We start from the raw sequence: 13,065 nt of genomic DNA, 5'->3' as shown, positions 1-13,065 counted from the left end.
AGGAAGCATGGCATTAGTTTTCACTGTTATGCTGATGATACTCAGCTCTATATTTCTTCACGCCCTGACGAAATTTACCAATTCACAAAATTGACGGAATGCATAGATGATATAAAAAATTGGATGACTAGTAATTTCCTACTACTTAATTCTGAAAAAACAGAGATTCTAATTATTGGACAAAAAAACTTCCTCAGGTAATAACCAAGAATACTGTCTAACACTTGATGGCTGCTCTGTCAAGTCTTCGTCATCGGTTAGGAACCTGGGTGTGCTCTTTGATACCAATCTTTCATTTGAAAGTCACGTGTCTAGTATCTGTAAAACCGCATTTTTCCAGCTTAAAAAATATATCTAAATTACGTCATATGTTCTCAATGACAAATGCAGAACAGTTAGTGCATGCGTTCATGGCATCAAGGCTAGATTATTGTAATGCTCTTATGGGTGGTTGCCCTGCACGCTTAATAAACTACAGCTGGTCCAAAACGCAGCAGAACCAGAAGCCAAAAGAGAAGATTGTCCATGGGAGAATCTATCAGTAATTCCTGACCTCTATAAGACACACCATCGTCCTCGGCTAGACCTGGAGAAACAGATCACACACACACACACACACACAAACACACTTACAGCTGCACACACTCTCACACACACACACACTCTAACGAATAGTTTGCGGAGTAAACGCAGTTACAGATGTTTTTTAAAATCACTAACGGAAGAAAAGATGGAATTTTTGGGTCAGGAATAATTTCACAATTGCAGTGACACTAATGCATAAGATCAAATGTTGAACGTTAAATCTAATGACAGTTCTGGATCTCAAAATGATCACATAAGCACCACAACCAAGATTAGATGATGCTGTACACATTTGTTAATTCTGTGTCCTTTGTCATTGTGAAAATACTCTAAAGTCCAAAGAGGTTCTTTCATAACTCTTACAACAGCACATATTTTAGGACAATATACTTTGAATAAAATCTTTCACTTCTGTGTTACTCTTTAACCTTTTTATAGCTGCAAAATTGTCAAAAAAAACAATAAAAGGCAGCAAATACAAAACTAAAACGCAAATTACTCTACACTGTCCATTAAACTGCAGTCGTGGACGTTTCGGTTGATGTTAGATAATCTGTTCAGTAAACACTTCAGATTATTATATTCACATTTAAACAAAATGGAAAGCTCATGAAACAGTTCTATTTCTTACCCATTTTTGACAAAACAGGAGCTTCACAGGGTTTTAGAAAGAGAAGAAACAGAAAAGGCGACTGGTTTTCTGTTTTTATTTAATTGTTACAAAGACAAAAGAAAGTCACACAAGAAAAAACTGAATGAATTAAATAAATGGTTATTGAGCAAAACAGTAAAGCATGGGTGAATATGCTATGAAGCGTCATTCCTCAGACAGGTCACGTTTGTTTAAGATAAATATCTATCAAATACACTGCATTAAAATCAGCAGGTACAGAAATGCAGTTAAAACTGATGTTATAGTCTGTGCTTCTGTGGATCGGCACAGATGTGATATAAATCACTATTTGAATATTATATTTGTTACAGTTACACATCACTGAATGCAACATGTTAAACATCTCTGACACCAGTATAATGTAAAACATTTCAACAATAACAACATTTTAACAGCAGTTCTTAAATATGATCAGATGTTTTTTATGCCACTGAAAACATGTACAAAAAAAATGCATTAGACAAAATAAATATTTCATATTCAGAATTCAGAGACTCAAAACAAACACTCCATACATATATAAAAACTCAATGTGTGCCTATACTGATCTGTTTCAAAGGCAAACATTGTTTCACGTCGAACTAAATCATGTATAACGATGAACGCAACAAAACCAAGCCAGAAAAGGTTTAAATTTGTAATACACAACGGTAGCATAAAAGTGTCGCTGAGCTTCTCTCTCGGCTAGCTGTTCAACTTCACGTTTGGCAGTGAAAAGCACAAGCCTTAATCACGTTAAACTGTTGAACCCAACCTAAAGCTGAAACCGGTCTAGATTCAGTTCTGTTGAGACAGTCCATCGGTTCTGCTAGTGCTCACCAATCTCTGTGATTGTACGCATGCAAACTAACACAGAACCATCTCTTTTTGATTGTTCTTTGGGTCCTGAAGTCACAAAATAGTGATTTTTAAACTTGTGCATCAAGTATCTGATGTCATTCAACGCTTTACATGAGGAACTGCTAAATTCCTGAATTCATGTCATGGATATTCAGAGACTGAACCTCAGTTCTGATTACTGAACACTGTAGTGTAGTTTACTGAAGATTCCTTACTTACAGCAGAAACATCAGATCAGTGATCAAAGGGAAATAAACGTCTCTCGTCAGGAAACCAGAAAGCCACGGTAAAGCTGAACGTGTGTGTGTGGAGTGTGTGTCTACATGCAGTCGGCGACGTTACTGGAGCCCTGGCCGACGTCCCGAATCTGACTGATGTGAGAGGAACACACTGCGACTCCAGCTCCGGCCCGACAGTGAGACACCGAGCCAACCAGCTCCCATCTGGAGGAAAACACACACACACACACACACACACAGCAGCTGAGTCCACCTGATTCAGGAAATCACACCCATCCCCGGCTCTATCTCTCACCTGTTCATGCGTGGCTCGAAGGCCTCCACTGTGTTCAGGTAGATGTTTCCATTGTGGCCCCCGACGGCGAAGACACGCCCCATCACCGTGGCGACGCCGACTCCGCCCCTCGGTGTGGTGAGCTCTGCCACATACTCCCAGCGACTCGTCCTGGGGTCGAAGCGCTCGACGGAGCTCAGCGGAGAGTTATCGTCAAAACCCCCTTCACTCACACACACACACACACACACACACGCACACACGCCAGCGCAGCCCGGGTCACATGGGGTCGAAATTTCAGATGATCAAATACACATTCTGATCTTTACCGACAACATAGAGGCATCCGTTGAGTTCGCTGACTCCGTTCCCAGCACGCCGCTGCCCCATTTCCCGCACATCGGTCCATTTGTTCAGATGAGGGTCGAAGCGTTCCACGCTGGAAAGTGACGCAACGCCATCATTTCCCCCGACCGCGTACACAAAACCCTGACCAACACAGCAAATCAACAAATCACATCTCAAACCTGCAACACTCATGAAGAGAAGGAATAAAAACAATGTTGTATAACACGGGCCGAGGCTAACAGCGGGTCAGTGCGGGCCGAGGCTAACAGCGGGTCAGTGCAGGCCGAGGCTAACAGCGGGTCCAGTGCGCGCCGAGGCTAACAGCGGGTCCAGTGCGCGCCGAGGCTAACAGCGGGTCCAGGGCGCGCCGAGGCTAACAGCGGGTCAGCGCGCGCCGAGGCTAACAGCGGGTCAGCGCGCGCCGAGGCTAACAGCGGGTCAGCGCGCGCCGAGGCTAACAGCGGGTCAGCGCGCGCCGAGGCTAACAGCGGGTCAGCGCGGGCCGAGGCTAACAGCGGGTCTGAAAGTGAGTTTTGAGCTGAATTTTTTTTTTAAATGACTTGACTGTCGAAGTTAGCTGGTAGCCTGATAACATGGGACATGAGCAGAGGTGCTGAGCATCTTGATTTGTAACAACTCCTCAAGCCCCAGTTGGCCCACTTTGGACCAAGGTATTTGGCGAGCCCAAAAGCACTGGCCGTTGGCCCAGAGGAAGCCCTGACGAGCCACAGAAGCGAGAGTAGAAAGCAGCTCGCTTTTGCCCCGACAGTGGAAACACGGCTGTCATGAACTTGTGTTGTTGCGGCTTTCATACCCCGAGCGCCACAGAACCAACACCTCCTCTGGGCGTGTTCATGGGGGCGACGGCGCTCCAGCGGTCAGACTCAATGTCATAGCGCTCCACATCACTGAAGCAGGAGTTATCATCCAGACCACCGATGGCGTAGATGGGACCGCCGAGAGCAGCCAGCGCAATCCCCCTCCTAATCACAGAACACAGCATTACCTCTCATTCACCTTTGTCAACGGATTCAAAACTTACAATATATTCATTTTGCGAGACGGTTGGATAAAGCATATTTACAGATTAACACCATGAGAATAAAATGATAACTATAAAAATGAATTAAATATAAAAATGAATTAATACTATTTATTTTACAAATAGTATTCAAGCAGAACATTAGGTCGGGTTGTTACCGTTTTGTGTTCATGGACGCTTTCATCATCCACTTGTTGGTGAGTGGATCAAACATCTCCATGTTCCCGAGGTGCTCATTGCCATCGTGGCCACCAACAGCATAAACTTTCCCTGTAAATTGATGAATGTGAAGATTTAATCATAGGTTTGTGTCATTTGTTGTAAGCAGGAATTTGATTTTTCCATTTTTGTTTTTACTCGCATTCTGCTTCGCCCAACATTGCCTAAAAATGGAGAACAAAATCTGATTCATTTCTAACAGTGTTGGAAGGTGCAGATGTTCAGATCCACTGTGAATTATTTAATAACTAAGTTAATAACGTTTTTACAATGAAAATTAACTATCACTGAACTTACTTAAGCTGGACCATGACGCTATTTTCCTCTAGATCTGCTGTACAGCCGAAACAAACTTTGTTGCATTGGTTTCCTATTATCTCTCTAAAGCTGCTTTGAAACAATCTGTATTGTAAAAAGCGCTTTATAAATAAAGGTGACTTGACCCTAACCCACCCTAACCATGTATAGGAGAGTCTATTAGGGCTGGGCGATATATCGCATCACATTGTTATGTGCATCTCGTCAGTAAAGCCGGTTCCTTGATTAGTTGTAAATCGCCATCACCTGCTTTCAGATGGAGCGGCATTTAGCTGACAAGCTGAGCCATAACGCATCAATATCGCGGAGGCCAGCGATAATGCGATATGGCTCAGCTTGTCAGTTAACTACGGCTCTTTGTAGTAAATGCCACTCCATCTGAAAGCAGGTGATGGCGATTTACTACTAATCAAGGAACCGGCTTTTAACAATGTGATGCGATATATCGCCCAACCCTAGAGTCTATAGCATGAGATATAATCGCACAGCACTAGTTCATATAGCCTCTATCTTAAAATACTTCTACGCTGATGTTTAAACCTACAAATCTAAAGGACACCTGAAAAAGGACGTTAAAAGTGAAAGTGTCTCTTAATAACAAACAAAATATTTTCATCTTTGAATCACTTTTACAAACTGTTTTTCTCTATAAATCACTGCTTCTTTTACTTGCTTTTCATATCTCTTTCTCACCTGCCACTGAAATCACTCCCACGTGTCTCCGTCTGCTGTTCATTTCAGGGCCGAAGAACCAGCTGTTTTTACTGATGGAGTAACACTCGATACTGCGGAATGGGTCACCGGATCCCCCCCGTCCCCCAACACAGAACAACACACCTGTCAAAAGTACAGCAGGTTCCCAGAGGTTTAAATGTTGAATGACAGAAAAGAGAGACTAAACTACACAAGTGTGAAAAAGAAGCAGGGCCAAATGTCCAGACCTGCGGTGTGTTTGCGGGGTGTCATACGGATTGAATACTCAAAGTCAGGAACGCTCTTGTTACTAAGGTGCAAATGATAGTTGCGAGCCTCATCCAAAAGATCTCTGCAGTTCAGATTGGCCTTGATCATCTCCTCTTTGGCAACAGTGGATGTGAGGAAATCCACCGGCAGCAGAGGAAGACGCACCTGTGTGAGAAAAGCCCATCAGATCAGGATGCTTCTATCAGATTAAGAAAAAATCAGAAAAAAAATCAAGTGCCTAAATAAATAAATAAATTTGCTGACAAGACCTTAAAAAGATCCAAGCCTGTTTCTGAAATGCGATTCTGAATCTGTACATGGTTACACGGGGAAACTGGACCGTGCGGCACACTTCAACATTTGACCATGTTTCCACAGATCCAGCCATACTGACACTTCTGTTGGACTTCACAGGGCTCTAGACTGCAACCAAATGTGATCATTTGAGAATGTGCTGGTCGCATTTGTACGAGCGCATGGTCACGCACTTAATAGATGTCTGGCTACCTATACTTTCATTTACGGCCGTCCGCAAGCGTGAGTGATGCATGAGCAGCATGTCATTTTTTCTGCCGTGCATTTTAACCAATGAGTGCATTCACACTGGGAACAGAAGCACAGCGTACGTGCATCAAGCAGGAGCAGGAACTGGAACAGGAGGAGAAGCTGGAGCAGGAACAGGAACAGGAGCAGCAGCAGGAAAAGGAGCAGTACGCCAGTTTCACACTGCACGCGTTAGCAGAGCGTAAGCAGCGCAGGAGCAGTGCATATGGTGAGCGGGAGCAGGACACGCGCGTTTTGCTTTATTTAGTTTTCAAATACATTTAAGAGAAAAGACTAAGTCAAGAAGCTTATTTTATTAATAATTTCATTTATATAACTTTTGGCATTGCATTGGCACTTTAATTCAGCGTAAGCAGCGCAGCAAAAATAGACTGGGTGCCGAAACCATCGCGGCACTGCTGCTCCTGCTACGCGCTGCCGCGCCGCCTCTGCGTGCGGTGTGAATGCTCTAATCTGTTAACATGGGTGCCGAAAAAAATATGCGCTGCTTACGCTCTGCTAATGCGTGCAGTGTGAAACCGGCGGGAGCCGGAGCAGGAGCAGGAGAAGGAGCCAGGACAGGTTAGGGTACAGGTACAGGAGTAGCAGGGGGAACAGAAGCTGGAGCAGGAACAGGAACCGGAACAAGATCAGGAGCAGGAACAGGAGCAGCAGCTGGAGCAGGAACAGGAGCAGGAGCTGGAGAATCAGCAAGAGCAGGAATAGGAGCAGAAACAAGAGCAGGAGCAAGAGCAGGAGCAAGAGCAAGAGCAGGAGCAGGAGCAGGAGCAGGAACAGGAGCAGGAACAGGAGCAGGAACAGGAGCAGGAACAGGAACAGGAGCCGGAACAGGTCACGCCGGTTTCACACTGCACGCGTTAACAGAGCGTAAGCAGCGCAGGAGCAGTGCGTATGGTGAGCGGGAGCAGGACACACGCGTTTTGCTTTCACACTAGCGGCGTTTGTCATGCGCGGCTGAACCGCGGCGTGTGTACAGACAGAGTACTCTATAATGGGTAAGTTGGCATTGCTTTATTTCGTTTTCAAATACATTTAAGAGAAAAGACTTGTCAAGAAGCTTATTTTATTAATAATTTCACTTATATAACTTTTGGTTCATCTTTGTCTTTATTGTTCGGGCAACAAGTTTGTTTTTGGACATTTATTTTCTTTTTAAATTGCTGCTGGTCATTTGATTGACTGTTTAAAACACAATAGATATCATCAGTCTGCTTTTTGGGTAAAACTGCGGTGTATTTTGGCCATGATCAATGCATTGTCACTTTAATTCAGCGTAAGCGGCGCAGCAAAAATAGACTGGGCGCCGAAACTATCGCGGCACTGCTGCTCCTGCTCTGCTCCTGCTATGCGCTGCCGCGCCGCCTCTGCGTGCAGTGTGAATGCTCTAATCCGTTAACATGGGCGCCGAAAAAAAATGCGCTGCTCACGCGCCGTGTGAAACCAGCGTTAGGGTACAGGTACAGGAATAGCAGGGGGAACAGAAGCTGGAGCAGGAACAAAAGCAGGAGCAGGAGCAGGAGCAGGAGCAGGAACAGGAGCAGGAGCAGGAGCAGCAGCTGGAGCAGGAACAGGAGCAGGAGCTGGAGCAGCAGCAAGAGCAGGAACAAAAGCAGGAGCAGGAACAGGAACAGGAACAGGAACAGGAACAGGAGCAGGAGCAGCAGCAGCAGCAAGAGCAGGAACAGGAACAGGAGCTGGAGCAGCAGCAAGAGCAGGAACAGGAACAGGAACAGGAGCAGGAGCTGGAGCAGTAGAAGAGCAGGAACGGGAACAGAAACAGGAGCAGGAAAAGGAGCAGCAGCAGGAGTAGCAGCTGGAGCAGGAACAGGAGCTGGAGCAGCAGCAAGAGCAGGAACAAAAGCAGGAGCAGAAGCAGGAGTAGGAGCAGGAGCAGGAGCAGGAGAAGGAGCAGTAGCTGGAGCAGGAACAGGAGCTGGAGCTGGAGCAGCAGCAAGAGCAGGAACAGGAACAGGAGCTGGAGCAGCAAGAGCAGGAACAGGAACAGGAGCAGGAGCTGGAGCAGCAGCAAGAGCAGAAACAGGAACAGGAACAGAAACAGGAGCAGGAACAGGAGCAGGAGTGGGAGCAGGAGAGGGAGCAGGAGCAGGAGCAAGAGCAAGAGCAAGAGCAAGAGCAAGAGCAAGAACAGGAACAGGAACAGGAACAGGAGCTGGAGCAGCAGCAAGAGCAGGAACAGGAGCAGGAACAGGAACAGGAACAGGAGCAGGAGCAGGACCAAGAGCAAGAGCAAGAGCAGGAACAGGAACAGGAGCTGGAGCAGCAGCAAAAGCAGGAACAGGAACAGGAGCTGGAGCAGCAGCAAGAGCAGGAACAGGAGCAGGAGCAGGAACAGGAACAGGAACGGGAACAGGAGCGGGAACAGGAGCGGGAACAGGAGCAGCAGCAGGAGCAGTAGCTGGAGCAGGAACAGGAGCAGCTGGAGCAGGAGCAGGAGCAGGAGCAGCAGCAGCAGCAGCAGCAGCAGCAGCAGCAGCAGCAGGAGCAGGAGCAAGAGCAAGAGCAAGAGCAAGAGCAAGAGCAGGAACAGGAGCTGGAGCTGCAGCAAGAGCAGGAACAGGAGCAGGAGCAGCAGCAGCAGCAGCAGGAACAGGAGCAGGAGCAGCAGCAGCAGCAGCAGCTGGAGCAGGAGCAGGAGCAGGAGCAGCAGCAGCAGCAGCAGCAGCAGCAGCAGCTGGAGCAGGAACAGGAACAGGAACAGGAACAGGAGCAGCAGCTGGAGCAGGAACAGGAGCAGCAGCAGGAGCAGGAGCAGGAGCTGGAGCAGGAGCTGGAGCAGGAGCAGGAGCAGGAACAGGAACAGGAGCAGCAGCAGGAGCTGGAGCAGCAGCAAGAGCAGGAACAGGAGCTGGAACAGCAGCAAGAGCAGGAGCAGGAGCAGGAACAGGAACAGGAACAGGAACAGGAGCAAGAGCAGGAGCAGCAGCAGGAGCAGAAGCAGGAGCAGGAACAGGAACAGGAACAGGAACAGGAACAGGAACAAGAGCAAGAGCAAGAGCAAGAGCAAGAGCAGGAGCAGGAGCAGGAGCAGGAGCAGGAGCAGGAACAAGGGCAGGAGCAGGAGCAGGAGCAGGAGCAGCAGCAAGAGCAGGAACAGGAACAGGAGCAGGTTCTCCGTGTGAGCAGCAGGGAAGCAGGGGTTTTGGCCGAGTCTATTTTTGCTGCGCTGCTCCTGCAGACTTTTGATGGACAAAATAAATATGATTTCACACAAAAAGTGATCAAAATGCACAGAATAAGCATGTCTAGTGTGTTTTAACAAGAACTGGAGTATGTCAGAAAAGAAAATGAAGAATAAAAAATATTTATAGAAGATTTACCCATTTAAACTAGTTTCTAATTATTCATTTTGTGTGAAAGTATGGTGTATTAAAAAAAACTACAGCCATAAAATATATATTAACTTTCTTTTAGTTTATTAATACACTGACAGGAAGCCTATATAGGCTCTAGCTCAACCCAAATCAAACCCGTGTCATGAAACAACATGATCTGAGATTTTTTCTTGGTTGTGTTTGTGGTTTACCAATTACATGCGATTGTACACACCTCATATTAATAAACTTTTGAGATTATCAAGTTTATAAGTGACCAACTTCAAAAACAGATATAGTTGTGTTTGTAAAGAAATGCTCATTTGTTGTAACTTTAAGCTTCTGCTGCTGTACAAACGCTTCCAGTGTAAATCCTCTCACACGTCTGCAGTGATGATGTAGTTACGCTTGAGTGAAGCTCAAGCTTGCGGAATTAAACGGCCGTTTTAGGGACTTATCTAATATAATAAACTTGTACAATGTGTGTTGGGATCTGCTGGATTAACATGGAAGCAGGATCTGGCAGGATATTTCAGCAGGTCAAGTTTATTGAAAAAACCTTGTAAAACATGAGCGGCTCACCTGAGACAAGATCTGATCCAGCCAGATGTCGTGGTGCTTCAGATTAGCTTTCAGCCACTTGACCGCGGCGTTGTACACTTGAGTCTCGGACTGAATGTTGAGGTCACTGGAGGCCAGCAGTGTTTTCAGGTGCTGTGGTGAAACGCAGATGAAATCCTCACACTCCACCACTTCGCTAAAGTGCTCACACGCGTACCGGTCGGCCATGTCCATCAGATCCACCCTGTTGTGACTCTCTGCAAACGTGCGAACGGCCAGGCAGTTGGAGGGGTGGAAGTGCGCCTTCATGTACTCGCAGCAGGCGCGTGCGATCAGCTCCACCTGCAGGATACAGGCGGCGTACAGCAGCGGCTGAACGTTATCCACCGTCAGCGTCAGCCGCGACGAGTATGCGAATCCCACCAGGTCCTGGATGGCGTCAGCGTCAAAATCCCGGATCTCAATCAGGTCCTGTTTGGCCTCGGCCATGTCTGAGAGGAACATGGCACGGAAGTATGGAACAACGCAGGCCAGAACTAGTTTGTGACATGGTATGAGTCTGTTTCCAACCTTTCAGGAAAAAAGAAAAGGGAGACATTTAGGATGAGATGATTGTGACACGGACCTCACGCTGTTTCGTACCTTCAGAGTGACGTCACACAGTTCTCCATTCTCATAGAACTGTCGGAGCGAGTTGTGGAAGTCCTTCCAGGCCTCTTGGGCTTCGAACACGAACGACCCGTCCACCTCGCCCTCGCTGTTCGACGAGCATTTCTGCTGCTTCCCATGTTCAGGCACCATGTCTCGCTCACACACGCCAACACCTGCACACACACACATGCGTTTACTGTCTGTGGATGGACAGACCACTTCAGTTAAAGACTGGCAGACAGAATCTCCTCTGAGCACAAATTACACTGACATCCAACACAATAACATACATCACAAATGAGTCGAGTGTTAAATCCTAAAATTGACATGCTGTTCGTATAAACGGCTCCTCATAATGGACCTCATAATACACACACTAGGGCTGCACTATTGATCGCAATTTACATGTAATCGCACATAAACCGATTTGGCTTATCGTGATTTTAAAATCGCTAATGCTGTGATCATTTGTTGTGCGTGTCAGTGATGATCGGCTCAGTAAACGTGGCTCACTCTGAAAGCACTGAGTTTGAGTCACTTATAAACGTGCATCTGAAAAAGCAACACGCCGTCAAACATCTTTCCAAACATGCGAAGCATTTATGAACCTCTTGTCCAACAAAAGACAACATTTAATAACACGCTTTTACTCCAAACTCACTTCATAACGACAGCTGAGCTCGTCCTGTGAGATGATGAGCTTCTGACACAGAATAAGGCAGTCGTGTGTTTATTACTCATGTTTAATCAAAGCGTTTCTGTTTATTCAGATACAGCGATAAGGGTTTCCTGGAATGGTGTGTTATCGTACTTCTGCGGCGTGTGAGACGCCCTCTGGTGTTCAGAGGGATATGTGGGGTGTGTGTGTGTGTGTGTGTGTGTGAGACGCCCTCTGGTGTTCAGAGTGATAGGTGTGTGTGTGTGTGTGTGTGTGTGTGTGTGTGTGTGTGTGTGTGTGTGTGAGACGCCCTCTGGTGTTCAGAGTGATATGTGATAGGTGTGTGTGTGTGTGTGTGTGTGTGTGTGTGTGTGTGTGTGTGTGTGTGTGTGTGTGAGATGCCCTCTGGTGTTCAGAGGGATATGTGGGGTGTGTGTGTGTGTGTGACACCCTGACACAATAGACACTCACACACACACACACACACAAATTCAGACATAATTCTTTGTTCAAGAGTCACAGTGCAGTGCAGTGATATATCATAAATATATCAATCATAAACATGTTCAAATAGATCATAAATATGTCAATCATAAACATGTACAAATAGATCATAACTATATCAATCATAAACATGTTCAGATGACTATCACTGCTCACACGACATGAAAATGATCGTCAGAAACATTTAAGTACAATAAAGATGTCATGCCATCTATTGTTTCATGCGGTCTTTTGAAAGCTGGGATTTGATCAGATATTACATAAATTACACTTTATACCTTCAAGGAATAACACTACACACATAGATATACAGATATATAAATATTTGAAATGAACGAGATCATCATCGTCAAAGACACTGACTGTAATCAACGAAAGCCATTTTATCTAGTTTTTATTGTTCGAGTAATCACTTCAATGCTGTTGGTCAATTTTCGTGAATATTCCGTATAAAAGACATTCGTTTTAACAAGTTTTTGTTTTCTGAAGTAAAACAAAACACGGCAGCACGAGCTGAAATATCAACACATCAAACAAGACGGATTCAAGTACAGGAACTGACAGAGATTAGCCATTCTGACGATTCGACGTTAAATAAATTTGAATTAGATGTGTGAATTGTAGTGTTTTTGTCAATGTTTTACCACATTTTCAGCAGCAGCATCCGCACTCAAGACGAACCACGGCGGAACTTCCGCGTTCTGAAGCGCTATGAACTCTGGGAATTGAAGTCCAAAGGAAACGTCAATCAAAATCGTCCGTTTGAGAACCCATCTGACAGCTTGCTGGAACCAGAGCCATGCAGAGAAAAGATGGACGACGCACATTCACTCTCTTCCACTGTAATTAGTGATGGGAAACTTAAGCTTTCCCCTCAACTGTATTGTAAAATGGTTCATTACGCGAAGCTTTTCAACACGCTTCACACTAGCGACATCTGGTGGTCAAAGCGTGTAAAATCGGCCTTTTGCGTCCCAGACGACCCAGACATTTTTGATTGTTTCAAATAATAATTCAGTTTGTGTTACGAAAACCATATAAGGTAATACAAATATTTAATCTAATAATAGTCTTTCAAATGTCATTAGCCTACTTACATAATGTATTCAATGTGAATAAATGTGAGTCTGAGAATAAATGCATGAAAAAAGAATACATTTACAAATGAATATTAAAAAAAAGTACTGTTGTGTTCTACACAGTGTTGGGAAGGTTACTTTGGAAATGTAATAGCTCACAGATTTCAAGTTATCCTATTTAAAATGTAATAAGTAGTGTAACTATTTCAATTACT

At 45.4% G+C, this 13,065-nt stretch overlaps 1 protein-coding gene across 1 annotated transcript; it reads right to left on the bottom strand.

Moving 5' to 3' along the window:
- Positions 1 to 1,278: 1,278 nt before the first annotated feature.
- klhl8 (kelch-like family member 8) lies at positions 1,279 to 12,656 on the bottom strand. Its single transcript, XM_084387104.1, has 10 exons — positions 12,416 to 12,656; positions 10,601 to 10,782; positions 9,980 to 10,528; positions 5,480 to 5,666; positions 5,232 to 5,375; positions 4,160 to 4,271; positions 3,774 to 3,942; positions 2,941 to 3,100; positions 2,633 to 2,834; positions 1,279 to 2,541 (listed from the first exon to the last, which is right to left on the bottom strand). The coding sequence occupies exons 2-10, from the start codon at positions 10,757 to 10,759 to the stop codon at positions 2,418 to 2,420; spliced, it is 1,806 nt and encodes a 601-aa protein (XP_084243230.1). The 5' UTR covers positions 10,760 to 10,782; positions 12,416 to 12,656; the 3' UTR covers positions 1,279 to 2,417.
- Positions 12,657 to 13,065: the final 409 nt, after the last annotated feature.

The sequence above is a fragment of the Rutilus rutilus genome (assembly GCF_951802725.1).
Source record: "Rutilus rutilus genome assembly, chromosome: 18".
Lineage (NCBI taxonomy): Eukaryota > Metazoa > Chordata > Actinopteri > Cypriniformes > Leuciscidae > Rutilus > Rutilus rutilus.
This window is presented reverse-complemented; position numbering and strand designations above follow the sequence as displayed.